At 48.7% G+C, this 19,657-nt stretch overlaps 2 protein-coding genes across 7 annotated transcripts in view; one reads left to right on the top strand and one right to left on the bottom strand.

Moving 5' to 3' along the window:
- ARPC1B (actin related protein 2/3 complex subunit 1B) overlaps positions 1-4,337 on the top strand; it is a 23,655-nt gene extending 19,318 nt beyond the window's left edge. For all 6 annotated transcript variants that reach the window (XM_079953954.1, XM_079953955.1, XM_079953957.1 and 3 more), the window contains one exon: positions 2,776-4,337. In XM_079953954.1, the coding sequence (XP_079810080.1) occupies positions 2,776-2,814 (39 nt within the window). In that variant the 3' untranslated portion in view covers positions 2,815-4,337. The remainder of the gene's footprint in view (positions 1-2,775) is intronic.
- PDAP1 (PDGFA associated protein 1) lies at positions 4,088-19,657 on the bottom strand. The gene is made up of 6 exons (XM_079954074.1): positions 19,501-19,657; positions 12,869-12,960; positions 11,609-11,725; positions 9,529-9,650; positions 7,208-7,359; positions 4,088-5,001 (listed from the first exon to the last, which is right to left on the bottom strand). The coding sequence occupies exons 1-6, from the start codon at positions 19,511-19,513 to the stop codon at positions 4,943-4,945; spliced, it is 555 nt and encodes a 184-aa protein (XP_079810200.1). The 5' UTR covers positions 19,514-19,657; the 3' UTR covers positions 4,088-4,942.

Genomic DNA, 19,657 nt, shown 5'->3' with positions numbered 1-19,657 from the left:
CTTCTGAATGTCAGGTAGTTGTTTATCGCTTTGACATCTGCTGGAAGGGCGTTCCACAGGGCGGGCGCCACTACCGAGAAGGCCCTCTGCCTGGTTCCCTGTAGCTTTGCTTCTCGCAATGAGGGAACCGCTAGAAGGCCCTCGGCGCTGGACCTCAGCATCTGGGCAGAATGATGGGGGTGGAGACGCTCCTTCAGGTATACCGAAGGCTGGGTGGTGAAGATGCAGTTTTTGCCCTAATAGACCAGTGGTTGCACCATTTGCATTTAGTATGTGAAGATGCTCACTAAGGAGTTGCACCAGAGGAAGACTTTGGATGGCCACTCTCCCTGCAAAAAGCACCACCTCCTTATGGCAAGGATGGGAAATAGTTTCTTAAGCCTGAGGGGCCACATTCCCTTCTGGGCAACCTTCTCAGGGCCACATGCAGCTTGTTTCCTCCTGCTCTGGAGGGTAGGACTCGAACCGATGTCATCAAGGAGTTTCCAACTAAACGTCAGGAACAGGGGTCAGCAAACTTTTTCAGCAGGGGGCCGGTCCACTGTCCCTCAGACCTTGTGGGGGGCCGGACTATATTTTGAAAAATATATATAAAATGAATTAATTCCTATGCCCCACAAATAACCCAGAGATGCATTTTAAATAAAAGGACACATTCTACTCATGTATAAACATGCTGATTCCCAGACTGTCTGCAGGCCGGATTTAGAAGGCGATTGGGCTGGATCTGGCCTCCGGGCCTTAGTTTGCTTACCCATGATCAGGAATAACTTTCTGAGAGTAAGAGCTGCTTGACAGTGGAATGGGCTCCCTCAAGAGGTGGTGGACTCTACTTCCTTGGGAGTTTTTAAGCAGAGGCTGGATAGCCACCTGTCATGGATGCTTGGGTTGAAATTCCTGCATTGTAGGGGGTTGGACTAGATGCCCCTTGGGGCTTGGGGAGAAAGTCTCAAGGTCTACAAAGAGCTGCATTCAGCTCCTGCACTTGAGGTTTCCCACCCCTGCTCTCTGGAAACCGTCCGTAAGAGGTTTAATTAAATGGACCCGTGCCCAACTCTTTAACTTCATTTGGGATTGCTTCTTTTTAAATTTGGCAAAGTCCTTAAGAAATACACTTCCTGCAATCTGAAGCCATGAGACATACACAATGTGTGCTCCCATTGCAACGTGATATATCACGCCTGGGATCAAGCTATTATTTTCGGCACGTCCCCAGGGCTTGAATACACCCTGTAGGATTTGTCTCCACTGCAAGCTGCTGAAGTTGCCAGGTTTCAGGCTTTGGCCTGGCCTTGCATTAGTCAGAGGGAAGCAGCTGGTTTGGGGGGTCACGAAAAGGCACCAAATGGTTTCAGCTGTTACTGCTGGCATTTGTACTGCCAAGCGTCTGGGATTTTGGGATCTCTGGGTTGCGCCCAATGTTTTGTTTTGTTTTTTTTAAAAAAATTTTTATTAAGCAAATCAAATTATAAATCAAATATAACCAATTACATTTCCCACCCCTCCCTCTCCCACCCTCCAAAGACTTCCCTCCCCTCCCCTCTCTGATTTGTTCCTACATATTATTCTCTGCATGTTATAAAGTTGTAGGTATCATTATCTTATCTATCATATGTTCTACTAATAAATTTGTGGATATTTATTCAAAACCTGCCAAGGAGTCAAAATCCTTCCGTTGTCTTTTTAAGTAGTTTGTAAATAGTTCCCATTCTTCCTTAAACTCACGGTTGTCCTTCTCACGCAGTTTGTGTGTTAACTTTGCCATCTCCGCATAACTCATCAGCTTTTCTTGCCATTGTTCTTTCATTGGGACTTCCTCACTCTTCCATCCTTGTTCTAACAAGACTCTTGCCACTGGGGTTGCGCCCAATGTTAGTCCTGTTTCAAGCAGACTCATTGAAACAGACATGACTGTTGCTGCTCCATTAATTTCAGTGGGTCTACTCTGAGGCCATACCTGCACTATAAAGCAGTATCGTACCACTTTTAACGCAGACTTCCTGCTCTTGGAACTATTCCTTTCCTTTCCGATGACCCTTTGCCCACTGCATTGGGCGTCCAATCCCCTGGAGCGCTGACCAAAACTCTGGACAGCTGCTATCCTTCAGCGCAACAGTGAAAAACATGGCCCACCTTGGGATAAGGCAGCTTCCAATGTTCCAAGTTTAAAACTAAGAGAAATTAATATTTGGGCCAAAATCAGCAGTTGCAGTTTTTGAATTCTGGATGTTGTTGTTGTTGTTGTTATATTGCCCTTTATCCGTAGATCTCAGGGCGGTTCACGACATAAACATACAAGCTAAAAAATGCAAAGAACAAAACAAAACCAATAATCGCCCCCTCCCACAACACATTAAAAAGGGCATCAGATATCAGCAAGCCAAAAGCCCTGTTGAAGAGGGTTGTTTTCACCTGACGCCTAAAGGTTTATAATGAAGGCGCCAGGCAAGCTTCCCTGGGGAGAGCGTTCCACAGACGGGGAGCCACTCCAGAAAAGGCCCAGTTTCTTGTTGCCAAATCTCTCATGGAGGGGGCACACAAAGAAGGGCCTCAGAGGTTCGGTTCATATGGAGAGAGGCGGTCCTTGAGGTATTGCGGTCCTGAGCAATACCTTGTGAATATTTTCCAGTCACAAGGAAAATAGCTCTGGAGCAGGTGTTTCAGTGGCTCTGTTTGGCGCATGTCTGGGTGTTTTGACAATCCTTTAATGACTTTTTAGGTTTTCCTCAGCCAGAATGCCATTTTCCTTCTGACAAACCTGCGTTTTCATTTCAGAGCTTGGAGTCTGCTATGAAGGGCCTGCGGATCAAGTAACAAAGGACTGAAGAGTTATTCATCTCAGCAGCGCTTCCGTCTCACTGGAGTCTGGGGTGGGCAGGGCAGAAGACCCCCGACTACCAGCTTTTGCTTCCTTACCCGATGCAACCTGCTTCATTCCTGCAATCCCGCATACCTAAGATGACAATCCCACCAGCTACAAGTTGGGCAGATTTTCTGTGTCGCAAGTGGAAAACAGGTTGATAACTGTTAACAGTGTTCAATAAAGAGATGCTGGTCACAGTTAGAGTAGCAAAACTTCCATCTCCCCCTCTCCTACCACCAGGAGAGACCATCAGCACAACCCTAACCACGTCCACTCAAAAGTAAATCCTATCAAATGGTTATTTTATCTTTAGCAATGATTTCCACCTGTTTTCTGGGGACAGACATTAAACTAACCAGCCTGTAATTGCCAGGATTGTCCCTGGATCTCCTTTTTAAAATTGTGTTACATTTACTGCTTTCCAGGCCTCATGTATGGAGGTTGAGATGAAGGACAAACTGCATATTTTTGTTAGCTCAGCAATTTCGCATTTGAATTTTTTGAAAACTCTTGGGTGGCTGCCATCCAAACCTGGTGACTGATCACTTATCTCGTCCACCCCCCAGTTGGGCCTAGAATATTATCTCTCATTGCCACTATCTGCCCTTGTTCCCCAGGCCACTGGGATCTGCCTCATCTTTTCTGTTGTAAAGACAGATGCCAATGATTCATTCAGCTTTGCTGCAGCAGTCTCCTCTTCCCTTGTCACGCCTTTGACTCCCTTGTCACCCAAAGGTGCAGCTGCCTCCCTAGATGGCTTCCTGCTACGAATATAGTTAAGAACTTGCTGTTGTTGGTCTTAAGTGTTTTCAGGAGGGCTAGTATGGCGCTGCTGACTCGATGTCCAATACTAGTCCTACTTAAGAGTGGACCCATTGAAATTGGCCTCAACAGGTCCAATAATTTCAGTGGGTTTACTCCCAAGTAGAACAACCCCATCTTTTTCCTGGGGTAGTTTTCTGTCTGCAGATGTTTTTATGGAGAGGGTTTCTCAGAACTAGACCACTGCCACAGTTTGAAGCAGCGCAGGCCCAATTTGAATAGACTAGGCAAAGAGTGGGGGACAGAGTTGGCTCCTTTGTTCCCACCAGTCCCATCTTGCATGAGCCACAGTGGTTTCTGCAGGCCCATGTCCTGCCTCATTGAAGGCTTTGGAACTCATTCCTCAGCCAGCAGGGCAGGCCAGCCAAAGTTGCTTCTACAGAAGACAAGGCACAGAAGGCGTTTTACGATAATTTAAACTTTATTCAGCCAAATATACAAGTTTTGCTTCCAATTTGCACCTCTTCCAACATGTTGCACAATCAAGAAAAGAGTTCTCTGGTTTTGCAGGGATGTGTTTTGTTTTCGCAGTTAAAAAGTCACTATCAGAGGAGAAGGGAAGAAATTAAGGATGGCTTCTTTTTTAAAAAATACAAATAAAAATGGGGAGAGAGAAGGGTAGAAAGTGGAAATAAAAAGACCAAAACAGCCACACGGTCCAGATCCAAATGTGTTTTTATTTCTTTGCTGCTCCACATTCCAACCCTGCAGGCCGTTTTTCAGACGAGTGCCTATCGCAAACACGCACCCGCGCCAGCATTTTGGATTTGCGCCTGCATGCCAAGACTACCGACCCTACTCCCCCCTCTCTTGAGGCTCTTGGGGCCTCGCTGAAGCCGTATTTTCCCCCGCCCCCTCCATTATCGCTCCAGCTTTTTCCTGCTCCCCTGAATAGGTAATCTGGAATTTGAAAGACAGCAAAATCGTTCGGTTTATAGCCCCCCCTCCTGAAGCGGCTGTGCGGGAGAATCGCTGCCCTGGCGACTCCTGCGTTCAAAGGATTATAATAGCTTGCCCACCCACCCCACTGATTCCCACCCTGCCCGCCCACCCCTCCCCACCATGGAATTCTGTGCCCAGATGAAGACGAACACGCTGCTGCCAAGTGTCTCTTAGGAGGGAAGAGGACGCCGGTTACGGCCGTGCTCTTCACGCTGCGGCGTCGCCTCCTCTGTGTGTGAAGCCTCAAAGAGTGCCCAGCAGGCGCCAGCCAGGCACAGTTCCTGGGAAGTTTCCCTCCTCTCTTGTGGCTGGCGCTTACTTGTTAAGGGACAGGGACTGCAGTCTTTTGCCTGCTGAGGATGCTTCGTCTTTAGCTGGTGGGTGAAAAAAACGGAGGGAGAGAAGCAGGTTTATAAAAGCTAACTAGGCATTGCCTTGCAGGGGCTTGGACCATGTAATCTCTTTGGGTCCCCTTTCTACAGTTCTGCATAAAAAAAATCCCCAGCTCCTTTGGCCTAGAATCGGGTGTTGTTGAAACTTGCCAAACCGGGTACAACTCCTTCTCCCTGTCCCCCGCCAAAAAACCTTCTTCTCTCCCGCCTCCCCCAAGCCTAGACTCTTTAAGGTGGCATTCCTTGAAGCCCTGCTTCTTGGCTGCTTCCTTCACCTTACGGGAGCCATCAGTTTCCTCTCTTTGGGACTTCTCTCAAGCAGGATCCCGAGGCTGGCCAAGGCTTGGATATTGGGTGGGAGGGAAGGCAAAGGGAAAGGGGCAGGGGTCTCCAGAGAACGCTCATTCCAGAATTAGTCCCATCTTTCCCCCAGTGTGTATTTCTTTTTTGATCTCTATGTGTGTTTTTGGAAAACAAATGTGGAATGGCAGCTGCGTTCCGCCCCCCCATGACCCACAGCCTCTTTACAACCATAGAGGCGTTGCGCTTGTCCGTAGCACTGTGTATAAGTGAGATATTGTGGAGAAAGTTGTGTGCATCTCAAAGCAGTACCAATATGGAAGCAGTACCAATGATCTTCAATAAAAAATAAGATGGGTGGGGTGGGGTGGAAGCACAGAAATTGGGTCACTGAAGCGGCTGGGGCAGGAAAACAGATCCATTAGTGAAGATATAAAACCCAGCAGTTACCCAGATGGACATTCCAGGGGAGTGTCAGGAGGCTGCTGAGTGCTGCAAGGCCTTTTTAAAAAGCAGAAAACTGAGGGGGGGGGGAGGTTGCAATAGGGTTATGGATGCTCCGACAGCTGCAAAGAACAGGCCCACATTTCTGGAGAAGCAGGAAAAAATAGGAAGAAACCCTCACCACCTCATGAACTAGAGGTAAGGCACACAACCTCAGCAGTCTTTACAGATTTCCACCACTCACCCTCACCCCACTGCCCCAGACTGAGAAAGCTGGGGCAAAAAAATACCAGGCCAGCACTTGTGATTAAAATACTACTTTTTCCTGCAACTACCGATCAGGTCATATCCAAGGGTCAGTAGTAATGAAGTAAGGAGACCCACTGAGACCAGTTTTCTTGGCTTTTGATCCCACACCCTGATCTGCAAGCCGAGAAACACTGCTTTTCGTCAAGCAGCCAACTAGATTACAGGGGATCCTGTTCAGCAAAGCTGCCCCCCCCCAAATACACAGCTTATTTCTGCTCAATACACAAACATTTGGGAAAATGTGTCGCGCCGAGACGGCCCATCAGGCCCTAATATTGTCCACTCTGGCAGGCAGCAGTTGTACAAGGCTCCAGGGCAGGGGCTAACCTGAAAGTTGAGGCTTGGGTGCATGCAAGGAATTTATGGCCCCCTCTTGAAGGAGGTTAGATGAATAAAGTTATTTGGGCACAGAGTTGCTTCACACATGAGAGTGGCTCAGACACAGCAGTCCTCTGCTTCAAGTCTTAACATTTTATTCCCAACATAACAACAGCCCCCAAATTTCTCTCTCCCCTCTGCAAAAGTAGTTACTGTGCAATAATTTTGTGTAAAATACTAACGATGCTTGACGTTTAAACAGCTCCTTCGGGACATGCAAAGAATGTCACTTCTCTGTAAACTTCACAGCTGCCTTGCACCTGGGCAGCAGGCTAGGAAAAGCCTGAAGCGAGGGAGCCACCACCAGTCAACGCAAATAGGGAGCTAGATGGCCAGTGGTTGGATCCCGCAAAAGGCAGCTCCCTAAGTTCCTGCCAGGAAGGGGCTCTATATTAAAGAGGTGGTGGGTTACTTTTTGGGGTCTGTGGGCCTGATCCTAGATGGGCAGAGCCACTCACCTGTCAGTCACCTGATGGCACAATGGCACCAGGAGAAGGCGGGACTTCAGAGCACAACGCAGGGCTTGCAAAACACTGTGCACAGTGATTCAGAGGCCAGAGGCTTGGGCTGAGGGGAGGGAGAACTGAGCTTTCTCCCCCTTGCCAGTTCACAATTGGGGCCACATTTTAAGGTCCACATGGTGTACTGGCAGCTGCCTCTCTAGCAAGTGTGTGTGTGTGGGGGGGAGAAACAGTCTTGAGGAGGCCAATTTGAACCCCTGAGGTTTGGGCCTTCTTCGGCTCAAAGGCTTCCTTACCTTTCCTTTCTTCCTCTTTCTTTTTGGCCGCCTCTTCCCTCTGTTTCCGGATGATGGCTAGTCGGGCGAGGTCTGCCTTGGCCTGCTCTGTCTTCCCGGCGAGGTGCATCTTCATGTACCTCTCTTTCGCCTTCTGTTTCTCAATCTCTTCTCTGTTTTGAGAAAAAAGGGGGGGGGAGGAAAAAAAAGAAGAACAATCCAGCGAAGGAGGTTTTAATCAGAGTTCAGAAGACACTCCTTCCCACATGGACACAAGCACAGCTTAAAGGAGGTGATGGAGGGCCAAAAGGATTGTGACGACGTCCCATCCGTTTGCATTATGCCTCTGCCATTATCAGAGGCCACCGGGTACCATTTGCTAGGGAGCCACCGCAAGGGAGAGGCACCTGCCTTTATGCCCTGCTGATGGTCTTTCCGGAGGCATCTGGCTTGGCCCCTGGGAGATACAGGATGCTGCACTAAGTGGACCTTTGAAGCTCATCCAGCAGGGCTCTTACACTTTCAAAATGAATTTTATTATTTCAGTCACAGACCAGCTCCAGCCCACATACAATATCAAGGAAGTCGTAAAACACGATAGGGATACATTTGAATTTGCAATTAGGTGTAACAGGGACAGTACAGATATAGCAACGGTTAAAAAAATAAATAAATTAAAACTTAGTCACTAACATATAACCTAAAATTATCATTTTAAACCTTAATCATGATGATAGCACAGCTTGTTCCCTAAGTTTTATGGCAATCACACAGAATTTGGCTACCCTTAACGTGATCTCAGGATCCTTGTCCTCTACCAGGGATTTTAGACATTGAAGTTCGGATTCATTTGGAGATTTTTGCATAGCAGGGGTAATAAATACTGAGTGCATATCCCCGTAGAGATGGCAGCGTAACAAGGCATGAGAGACAGTTTCTACCTCCATCAAGCCGCAGGGGCAGACTTGTTCCACATATGGTTTACGCTCAAATCTGCCCTGCAATAAGGCAGGTGGCAGCAGATGGCTTACACTTTTATGTCCCTCTACCTGCTCCGCTTTCCCACCTGAATAGCATTCTGAGCAGAGACTACTCTGTGGATTTCAACCCTAGATAGAGGGTACAGCTCCTCCTCTGCATGCAGAAATTGCTGCTTCGGTCTTTTGTGTGCAGGTTGCCACAGACACCTCTGGTACCCCCAGCCCCTCCGCAATTGGCCTTGCTGTTTTTCCAAACCAAAATGAGTTGGAGGTGGGCATGTGGGACTATCCACAGCTGGAGAAAGGTTAATCCAATCCAAACTCAATCCTGCCATTCCCAGCTGCCACCCTGCTTGCACGGCAATGAGGTCTGAAAGAAGCTTCAATGTAAAGAATCTTTCAAGCCTAATTGTGGTGCTCATGGGGGGTAGGATTTAATGGGGGACACCAGTAACCCCCCCACTGCCAAATGTCTTCCCGTGCCACACAATTACACCTGAGAAAACTCTTCTATTGCCTCCCTTTTTGCAAGTCAAAAGTGGGGCTGGGGCAGGTGGGCTGGCCGTTTCTCTCAAGCTGCAGTTTCCAGGAAGATGTTTAAGCTTCAAAAACCCAGATTTTTTAAAGCCTAATTGCCGGGGGAGGAGGGCCAAGTATGCTGTAGAGTTTGCATCTAGGGTTGCGGGGCACTTGGGGAGGTGGGTAATTGCTGCCCATGATGGTTTCTCAGGTTTCCAGATGTGTCCACAGGGTTGGTGCACCTCCCCCCTGCCACTCTCTGGAGCAGCAGTTCTAGTAAAAGACCATCTCACTGCCAGAGACCTTGAAGAGTAACTATCAGAGCAGCCCTACAGCGGCGACTCTGCTGACTTCTTTCCGCACGGGGAGGTGCTTGCCCTGGGAAGCCAAGCGCCCCTGGGTTTTGCCCCCTAAAGAGCAAGTCAAATAACTGGGACAGCAACTAGTGCCTTACTCTTGCTCCCCAGTCTCTTCAGTGTATTGTCTTTTGCAGGCCACTGTATTCCCGACTCAATTCCTCTCTGGCAGCCTCTGCTAAAGGCACACATGCAGAAAGGCAAAAATATGGACAGATCTACTAAGATGGTGAATGCACCATGTTCGGTCGGCCAAGAGGTGACTACTCAGGGCTGCTTTGCTCAGCATAGCTGCGTTGGCATGCAGAAGGGCGTTAAAACACAATTTATCCTCCCTTTGCTCCTGGGACAGGCCCGTTATTGTCCCTTGACAGTCTGCGGGTTCCCAAAATAGGGAGCAGGGAACCACAGGCTCCCAGACTTCTACACACCCCAAGCAACACTTCTCTGAGAATCCCACACGCCAGAGGGGAGGAAAACACCTTACCGTTCTCTCCGCGACAATTCCCTGGGGCTCTCCATGTCTATCTGAGTTACTTTTTTGGCTGTCTGTGCAACGCGGTTGGGATTCTCTATGTCTATCATGCCTTCCACGCCTTTGTGCTTTGGCTGGAATGGAAGAAGACAAGAGGGGAACATGAGCAGCGGCAACTTCAGGTGGGTGGAACAAACAACATGTAAAAGCTTATGGCGGTGTGTGATGATGATGATGATGATGATAATAATAATAATAATAATAATAATAATAATAATAATAATAAATTTATACCCTGCCCATCTGGCTGGGTTTCCCCAGCCACTCTGGGCGGCTTCCAACAGAATATTAAAATACAATAATCTATTAAACATTAAAAGTTTCCCTTAACATTAAAAGCTTCCCTTCAGATGTCTTCTAAAAATCTGGTAGTTGTTTTTCTCTTTGACATCTGGTGGGAGGGCGTTCCACAGGGTGGGCGCCACTACCAAGAAGGCCCTCTGCCTGGTTCCCTGCAACTTGGCTTCTTGCAGCGAGGGAACCGCCAGAAGGCCCTTGGAGCTGGACCTCAGTGTCCAGGCTGAATGATGGGGGTGGAGATGCTTTGCCTGAGGGGTTGGACAATTTCTAAAATCTCTAAAAGCTGTTGCACACTTTTGTTTGGGGTCCTCACCTCCTTGCAAAGTTGAGGGGAGGGGGCTGTTGCAACATGAAAATGAAGATCTCCCTTGCTTTCCTTTTACTAGTTCCTGCCTCCATCCATTCTTCTCTGACTGATCATGGACTTAGGACAGTGGTTTTCAACCAGTGTGCCATGGTACCCTGGGGCGCCTTGAATGATGGTCAGTGGTGCCGTGGGCAACATTGGCCTCTGTCTGTCCTTCCTTCCCTCCCTCCTCTGAAGCTCTCTCACATCTCTGCCTCCTGAAGGCTTGTGCAGCTCTTCGTTGCAAAAGCCTTAGCTACATGCTCCGTAAGAGAATGGTGCCCCTGACGCTGGTCAGGGGGTGCTGGTTGCCAGAAGCTGACATGGCCTCAGAGTAAGCAAGCAAGCAGGCCAGCCAGCTAGTCTGCCAGCCCTTGCTGTTGGGAATGGACAGACAAGTCCCAGGCCTCTGTGGGGCAGTGTGAGGAGGGACCTCTCTTTGGGGGGCAGCTGAGACCAGGGGCAACAGCATCGGCTGCCTGGAGGACTCCCAAGAGGAGGGGAGAGGAGAGGAGGCTAAGGGAACACTCCACAAGGGAGGGTGTTCAAAAAAGGGTGAGAGGTTGCTAGCTCTGCAGGCGAGGGGCGACGTAACTGGGCTCCTGAGTCCCACGGGAGAGCTGCAGAAATAATGCAGTTGGTCAAGGGAGCCGTGGACTCAAAAAGGTTGAAAACCTCTGACTTAGAGGATTCAGAGGCCCTTGGGGAGTTGGGCTACAAAAAGCCAACCCATGTTGCCCCTACAACAACCTTCTCAAGGTTTGCCCAAGCCCACTGCAGCAGATATCTGAACTGGGTTGGTGGGCTCTTCCCCAGTTGGTTGCTGGGTTCTCTCTGGAAAAACTGCTCAGGGAATGGGACCAATTCCTTCCCTCTCTGCTGCCCCTGCTTCCCGCTATGTTATCAATGCATCTCAAGAGAGACAGGGGTGGGGAAACTCTTTCAGCCCAAATTCTCTCTTACGGGAATCTTCCAGGGGGCCGCATGCCAGCGGTTGGTGAGGGCCAGAAAAAAGCAGGTGGGGAAATGGATGCGGTTTCTCAGCTTTGTAGAGTAGGTCCTATTTCAGCCAAACACAACTCACGAGTTTTCTATACACCTCTCCCTTTCTCTCGTTGCAGTTTGAGGGCATGTCCCAGCTAGTCAGACGTACGCAAAGATGGGGTGGAGCAGGCTAGCAAAGGGGAGGGGGCATGGCTTTGGGGGAGTCCTAAGGGCCACACAGAAATATCTGGAGGGCCACATTCAGCCGTGTAAGAGCTCGTCTGAAAGAAAACCAGCCCTCCAGGGTGAAGAACTCGGCAGCAATCAGCTGGATGAGAAATGACCTGAATTTCAGGGATTAACACGAACTGAGCATCCTTCCATGGCACATCTCGTTAGTACCTGGTAGTCTTCATCGTCCTCCTCCTCCTCTTCGCTCTCGTCTGAATCTAGCGATTTCTCCTTCTTTTTGGGTTCTCCTGTTGCCCCATCGCCACCTTCCTCTGCTTCCTCCTCCTCCTGTGGAAGTGAAAAGCATTATCAGTGCTGGGCGACCACAGAGTAGAAGTTACAGTGTGACTGCTCCTCAAACTGCTCTTCATCCATGAAGCTCACTGGATGATCTGGACCAACCGCCTCCTCTAAACCTAACCTAACCTGTCAGGGCTGTTGTGAGGATGAAACGGGGGGATCCATTTATGCTGCCCTGAACTCCTTACAAAGGATAGTGGACTATAGATCTAATACGTCTATTTTATTTTTTTACGTCATGTTCTGTCCCAGAGGTATGGGCATGTGCAAAGGAGGGCAGGCAAATGACGGAAGTGGCCCAAATTCATTGGGTTCTGTAAGCAATAATTAAGCATTTGAGAGCTAGTGTGTTGTAGTAGTGAGGATGGTGTGAGGAAACATCGGTTCAAATTCCCATTCAGCCACAAAGCTCACAGGGTGACCTGGAGACAGACACTCGATTCTAGTGTGCTGTACCGCAAAGGGTTATTATAAGGATGAACTAAGTACCTATCCTAAGCATCTCCTTGGAGTAAAGGTAAAAGGTCAATGCTAATAAATACGTTGCAAGCCTTTGCCCAACGTTAAGGTTAAATGATCTTCTCTCTGTCAGGAGTGCGTGCAGGAGCCAGGCTCTGTGACCAGTAGGACTTTGCAGGCTTGGGGGCCTTCCTAAGTTTGTTCTGAAGAGGCAAGGCACGGCTGCACAGGTGAGGCCGATTGGTAACTCGCAGCACCTGGTGGCAAGAGCCGGGAAGGGATATAAGGTCTGCATTTCCCTTCGGCTCTTTGCCACAGCAACACGTTCCCTGCCTTGCTGTGTTTGGCTCCTTGACTCCTTGCTTCCTTGATCCTCAGACCCTTGACTTCCTGGACCTCTGTTCCTGCTCCCACCCTGCCATCTTGCCCCCGGTCCCGACGTCCCCAGCCGGGACTTTGATCGCCTGTGAACCGGACTGTGACACTCTCAATATGAAAAATGTAGAATTCCTTTTTCTAAATCCCCATTTTTGCAGATGGGAGGCTGAGAGAAGAACTCATGTGCCTGTGTCAAAGGAAAGGGTGAACTAGGCAACTTCCCATCTCACAGTTCAACTCATGCCTGCTATCACTACCCCGGTCCTGTGAAAACGGCAGCAGACACACACACACCTTGGCCTTCTGTTTCTCTGCTTGGAGCTGAGCGTCAATCTCCTCTGGGCTTGTGTACTGCCGTGCCCGGCCTTTGTGGCCTCCTTTCCTACCTGCAAGGAAAGAGCCAGTTTAGGGATTTGAGACCTACTGGTATAGGGCAGTATGCAAATTTAACATACAGCAAAAAATAAAATAATAAATAATAATAATAACACGACTTCAGACAGCCGCTGTTGCCCTCGTCTCCTCACTCTCAGCTTGTTGCAGTCAACCAAGCAAGACCAGACCAAAATGCCTAGGCAGTCCAGTGCCCTGCCCCTTCTGCCCAGTTGCCAGCCATGTGCAACGAAACAGGTAGACTCCAACTCTTCATCGGCACCAGCCAGCATGACTAATGGATGTGGATGATGGGAGTTGGAGTCCAGCAATGTTTGGAACGCACTAGAGGCTGGAAAGTTTGCCCTAGAATGTCCCAGCAGCCAATCATCATCATCATCAGTGCACCCTGCCAATCTGACTGGGTGGCTTCCAACATATATAAAAACATGACTTCCTGCAGAGCATGAAGGATGAGGGAATCGGTGGTTCCTTCATTTAGCATCTAGGGGATAAAAACCACATACAACCACAGGTGGCAGCCTTCCTCAATCTGGTGCCCTCCAGATGTTGGACTGCAACTCCCATCATCCCCGGCTTTTGGCCATTTTGGCTGGGGCTGATGAAGGCTTTGAGGCATGTACATATATATTCATAGTGACTGGTAACTTGGCAGAAGTCCTGCAATATGAGGAAGGCTGGCTTGAGGGGAGAGAAAGCTCAAATAATAATAATAATAATAATAATAATAATAATAATGATGATGATGATGTTATTTATATCCTGCCCTCCCCAGCCAAAGCCGGGCTCAGAGCAGCTAACAACAGTAAAATAATACAGCATTCTAAAATCAGTTCAAATCAAATTAATGGCAACCACTGGGCTACAGTTCTGTGAGAGTTACCAAAGGAGGGGGTCAGACTGTACCTTGGCCAAAGGCCTGGTGGAACAGCTCTGTCTTGCAGGCCCTGCGGAAAGATGTCAAGTCCCGCAGGGCCCTCGTCTCTTGTGACAGAGCGTTCCACCAAGTTGGGGCCACAGCTGAAAAAGCCCTGGCTTTGGTTGAGGCCAGCCTAACCTCTCTGTGGCCCGGGACCTCCAGGATGTTTTTGTTTGAAGACCATAAGAAAGGCTGGAGAACTTTTCAATTGGCAAGTCCCAGCATTCCTGGTTCTTTAAAACCTTCTACCATCCCTCCAGACCTCGTCATTCTTCCCAGCAGGGAGTCAAAGGGGTCCTTTCCATCTCATCCTGGACATATCACTGCTCAACCCATTGCTCAGCATGGAATTCTAAGCCATGATGGCCCCCCACTTGGCTTGTCCACAGCCTTCCTGTGGGATTGGGAGTCACAGCATCTCTGTCTTCCCCTCACTGCCTGACTCATGCCCTGGGCTGCAGGCCAACTACAAATCCCACAGCTGTTCCATACAGTCAGGCTGCATGTGCAACGCCACATTTAAAGCTGTGTCATAGCACTTGGAACAGTCACAGCTTCCCCCAAAGAATCCTGGGAACTGTAGTTTGTTAAAGCTGCTGAGAGATGTTAGAAGACCTCTGTTCCCTTCAGACAAAATACAGCTTCTGGGATGGTTTAACTGTCAATCCCTCTTCCCAGGGAATGCTGGGAACTGTAGCTCTGGAAGGAGAATAGGGGCCCCTTCTAGATGCTGTTAGACTACAATTCCCGTCAGCCCAGCCAGCATGGCAGCGGCTGGATCCCAACAACATCTGGATGCACACAAGTTCCCTGTGCCTGCTCTATGTAGGTGGAAGAAGCAGTATATTATTTGATAAAAGTAAATGGATTATAAGCAAGCTCACCAACTCAGCTTCCACTGTGTGCATGTACAGTGGTACCTCAGATTAAGTACTTAATTTGTTCCGGAGGTCCGTTCTTAACCTGAAACTGTTCTTAACCTGAAGCACCACTTTAGCTAATGGGGCCTCCTGCTGCCGCTGAAGCACAATTTCTGTTCTCATCCTGAAGCAAAGTTCTTAACCTGAAGCACTATTTCTGGGTTAGCGGAGTCTGTAACCTGAAGTGTATGTAACCAGAGGTACCACTGTATGTAGCACATCAAAGTCAGAAAGGAACTATTTTCACTTGCTTTCCAGAAGAGTAGCTGCACTATTCTGTTAGTTGGAGAGGTGGGTGGGGGTGGAATCCTCTGAATACTTATTTGAGAATAATACCGTTAAACCCAGTGGGGCTTCCATTTGAGTAGACCCATATGAAACTGGAAATTCTAATGCGAGGTAGAATTCAAGATTGTGCTCATGTGAGCAAATCTGCCTACAATGGACAAACAGTGGGAACTGGATTTAAAACAAAAATAAAAATAAAAATGGGGAAAAACAAAGATTTCAGACTGCTTATGTGCCACATACTGAACAAGGATGAGCAGTCACTGTTTTCATTCCCTCGTAGCTCAAAGCTGCTGTGTCAGTTGTGTTGCTCTATAATTCACTTACCGCATTTTCAGGCAATGCCCCCTTCACTTGAGGGTCTCAGGGCAGAAAGACACAAAGCCAAAACTAAAACAATTGCAAAGAGAGCTGAGAGAGGCAGGAGCAATACAAGGAGGTTAATCTAAAAATGTGAGGTTGGGGAAATAAACCCCTCCTCTCTGCCACTATCTTTTTTGTTTGTAGGTGGAGGTGGAGCTGTCCGGCCAGCATGGCCAGGAATGGAGGGAGATGCAGTCCTACAGCATCTGGAACCATGTTGACTATTCCTGACCCAGAGAAAGACATCTGTCGCGTTGGGTGAAGCTTCATTAATTTAATTCCAACTGGCCACACAAAACCTCTTACTGCTAACTGGTTAACGCAAGCTAGCTTGTCTGTCACACAACCCTGACACTTAAGTTGCTTTAAAAAAAAACCAAACAAAGAAACCCACATTTGGGAGCTGCGTCCTCCAACGCACATGGAAGTTGCTACTGCAAGATGCTATGTGGCTTTGAAAACGATCAAATGCAAAGAACTTGGGTCAACCAATGGTTCTTAGCTGAATAGATCCTCCATGCTCAGAAGCAAAATAACACAGACTACCAGGAACATACAAGAAGGGGGGCATGTTGCTTTCATGCCATAGTGGCAAACTTCCACGGGAAAAGTCCCTATGAAAAACAGAAGACTGGATAATTTGGACCTTTGATCCGACCCAATAGAGCAATTCCTGAAATAATTCTGTTGTTTCAAATATGGATAGCCAGCACCCCAGCCATAAATGCTCAGTGTTTGTATCCTAGCCATCTCCTGCCATTACGTTTTTTGAACTATGCTTTGCTCTTGTACTTTTGGCCAGATCTGCTGCACTGAGAGAGCACCGGGTATTGCAGCTTCCATTTCCTTCAGGATGTCATCATGCTTCAGTGGCAAACCTCATCATGCTCCTTTTGTAGATCCAGCGAGGCAGAGAATCCAAGAGCCACCACTAGGAAACCCTGATTATGGAAAAGCTAGCATTCAGGAAAGACATCCTGGCAGAATCCCTTGGAAATAGTTCAAACTGGGTGTGGTGCAGCTTCAGGACTTGCTCGTTCTTCCTCTCCTGTTCATGCAAGCAACCAGTCATGCACTGAATATGCAGCGGCAAGGCAGCCTCTCCACTGGGGGGGGGGAGGGGGCCAGCAACAAGCTCAGTCATGCCTCCATCTTCACTAAAAAAAGGTCTGGTGAAAGCCAAGCTATCAGTTTCTTTTCTCTCTCTATTGCAGTCTCCTCCTCCTGGCTCTGTGCCACCGCTTCAGACGGGCAGAATTTTCAACTTCATATATATACACCCTTCACTTCTGAAGAATTAGGGACGCTGTCGTTTTTAACCAACCAATTTAGCTAAATGCACAATAGCCATGATAACCTTCATTCAGAAATGACGTACAATAAGCTCTGTATCAATTCACCGAAACTGACACACACACACACACACACACAAAAATTAGCATCAGCACTCGTCAAAGCAAGATGACTGCTTCTGTTTCCTTCCTCAGCTGCTGCTGCTGGTGGTGGTGGTGGTGAAGAATGAAAGACATGAGCTGCTAGCCTCCAGTACAAAACAAGCCCCTAATCTAGCCAAGTGCCCACTGGCTTCCCTTGTTCAATCTGTTCTTCTCATGGGGAAAACAACACAGGCTTACTCAAAAGGTTGGGTTGGGGGACCTGTGGTTCTCCAGATGTCACTGGAGAACTCTCATCAATCCAGCCAACTTGGTCAATGGAAAGGGATGGTAGGAGTTGTAGTCTAAATAATGGAGGTTCCCCAGCTCTGTTGTAAGGACAAATCTATTATGTGCAGCCTGCTTTGAGCTCTTCTCAAAAGGACTATATTTATATACTGATTAGACTCAACCCCCTCAACCTCTCAGGGGCTCCTATCTTGACCTCCACTCCTCTCTCTAGGTGAGGACTATCCAGAGGGTTTCCTTTTTTAAAAGTCTTGCTGTTAGCTTTTGTCCTGCAATTTCATACAGAGGCTTTTGGAAAGTGTTTATGGAGTATATTACACAAGGTTGCAGGTAAATGATCACAAAATCTCGGAAGAGCAGCACTACTGGATCAAACACAGGAAGCTACCTTATACAGTGGTACCTCGGGTTAAGAACTTAATTTGTTCTGGATGTCTGTTATTAACCTGAAACTGTTCTTAACCTGAGGTACCACTTTAGCTAATGGGGCCTCCTGCTGCTGGTGCCGCACCGCGGCGGCACGATTTCTGTTCTCATCCTGAAGCAAAGTTCTTAACCCGAGGTACTATTTCTGGGTTAGCGGAGTCTATAACCTGAAGCGTCTGTACCAAGTCAGACTATTGACCTCACTATTATCTACAGTGACTGGCAGCAGGTCTCTAGGGTTGCAGACAGGGGGCTCTTCTATCTGAGGCCCTTCCATGAGAGATCTGGAGGGCAGCAACACAAAAACCGGCTTTATCTGAGGTGGCTTCCCATTTGTAGAATGCTCTCCCCAGGAAAGCTCATCTGGCACCATCTTTATATATCTTTAGATGCCAGGCAGAAACTTAAAAAATAATTAAGCCTTTGGCCTTTAACTATCTGTGGCCTTTTAAAGTGTGTGGGATGGTTTTTTTTAATGTAACACAAATGCACACTGTTTTAATGTATCTATGTGGGGTTGTTTGTTTGTTTGGCTGCAAGTTGCTTTGGGTTACCTTGGGCAAGATAAAGTGACTAACAGATTTAATAAATACAACAACAACAACAACAAAACAACCACCACCTTGGGAGATGGCAGGGAGCAAGAACAACAACAACAACTTTGGGAAATGGCAGGGATTGAACCTGGAACATTCTGTGGCAAGGCTTAGTGAAAGCTGGTTCAGTAAAGTTTGGTCCTTTCTAATAAGACATGAAAGCAGCCATATACTGAGCCAGACTCAGCCTGAGCTCAGTGTTGCCTGCACCAATATTCCCAGCCCTAACCTGAGAAATGAACCAGAGACCTTCTGTTTTCAAAGCAGGTGCTCTACTGCCAAGCCACAGTCCTTGCCCTTCAAGCTCAAATTACCGTTTAATCTGGCACCCTACTGCTAACAGCAGGTGCCTTCCAGAAGGTCGTATAGAAAAGAACCACCTGGATTCTCAACATTTGAGATTTAGGAGACTATGTGCTTTAATGGGAAAAGTTCAGGGGCAGTTCCACGCCCCCTTTCCTTTCTACTTGTGCAAGCCAAGCGCCTGAATCGGCCCTCAGCCTCCTTCCCACGTGGAAGGCATATCAGAGGCTTCCCCCCCCCTTTCTTTTTGTACGCATGCCCCCGCTTTGCCTGACGCAACTGCCTCCATGCTCAACCCGCAGCGGGGAATCTAAGGCAACCTGGTACCTTTTAGCTACTGTTAGGGAAGGCTTCCAGAAGTCGTGATTTGGTGAAAAGTTGGGGCGGGGGGGGGGGAGAGTATCATCAGGACAGAGCCCACTGAAGGCATTCACCCCACCCCAAGTTTCCTCTCCCCATCGTTTTCTTCCCGGCATTTCTAAGCTGCCTTTCACCGCGAGCCCCTTCGGGAGGCAGCTCGCGTGGATCATCAAAAAAAGCACCATGAGTCGTTAGGTTGACGATTAGAAAACAGCAGCGCAGACCGTTCCAGAACAAAACACGTCTTTTTATTTTTAGTTAAAAAAAAAATACCCGGACCAGCGCCTTGGGTTTCCAAGCCGCACGAAAAGGCAGGCAAAGGAGCAGCTTGGAGGGAGGGAGAAGAGAGGACCCCCGCCATCACCCTCACGACCCCCCTCCCCTAAGAGGCGCCCCCTCCCTCCAGCTCTTAATAATAATAATAATAATAATAATAATAATTTTTTATTTATATCCCGCCCTCCCCAGCCGAAGCCGGGCTCAGGGCGGCTAACAACAAGACCCTCCAACCCCTCAGAGGGTCCCCAGGAAGGGAGAACCAGAGACCCCAAGTCCCCCCCTCCAGCCGGCCCAGAGGGGAGCCCAAGATGGCAGGGGGCTCCCCGCTCCCGCCGCCTCCTTCACCCCACAGGGCCAGGCCACAAGGCCCCGGGCCTCCCCTCCCGGCCGGGCTCACCTCCTTTGGGCATAGCGAGGACGATGGCGGCGGCTCCGGCTACAAGCGACTCTTTCCTCCCCCTCCTCACTTCGCCCCGAGCTTTGGCCGCGACCCGGAAGCGGAAGTGGAGCCGGCCCTGCGCTCCTCAAGTCTATGGTCCCCCCCCCTCCTCCTC

The sequence above is a fragment of the Podarcis cretensis genome, assembly GCF_951804945.1.
Source record: "Podarcis cretensis genome assembly, chromosome: 14".
NCBI classification, from domain to species: Eukaryota; Metazoa; Chordata; class Lepidosauria; order Squamata; family Lacertidae; genus Podarcis; species Podarcis cretensis.
This window is presented reverse-complemented; position numbering and strand designations above follow the sequence as displayed.

Coding starts and splice junctions, on each gene's coding strand:
- PDAP1 (XM_079954074.1), bottom strand. Junction 11,726..12,868: donor CAGAGAAACAGAAGGCCAAG/GTGTGTGTGTGT, acceptor TCACTTCCACAG/GAGGAGGAGGAAGCAGAGGA. Junction 5,002..7,207: donor GAAAGAGGAAGAAAGGAAAG/GTAAGGAAGCCT, acceptor TTCACCCACCAG/CTAAAGACGAAGCATCCTCA.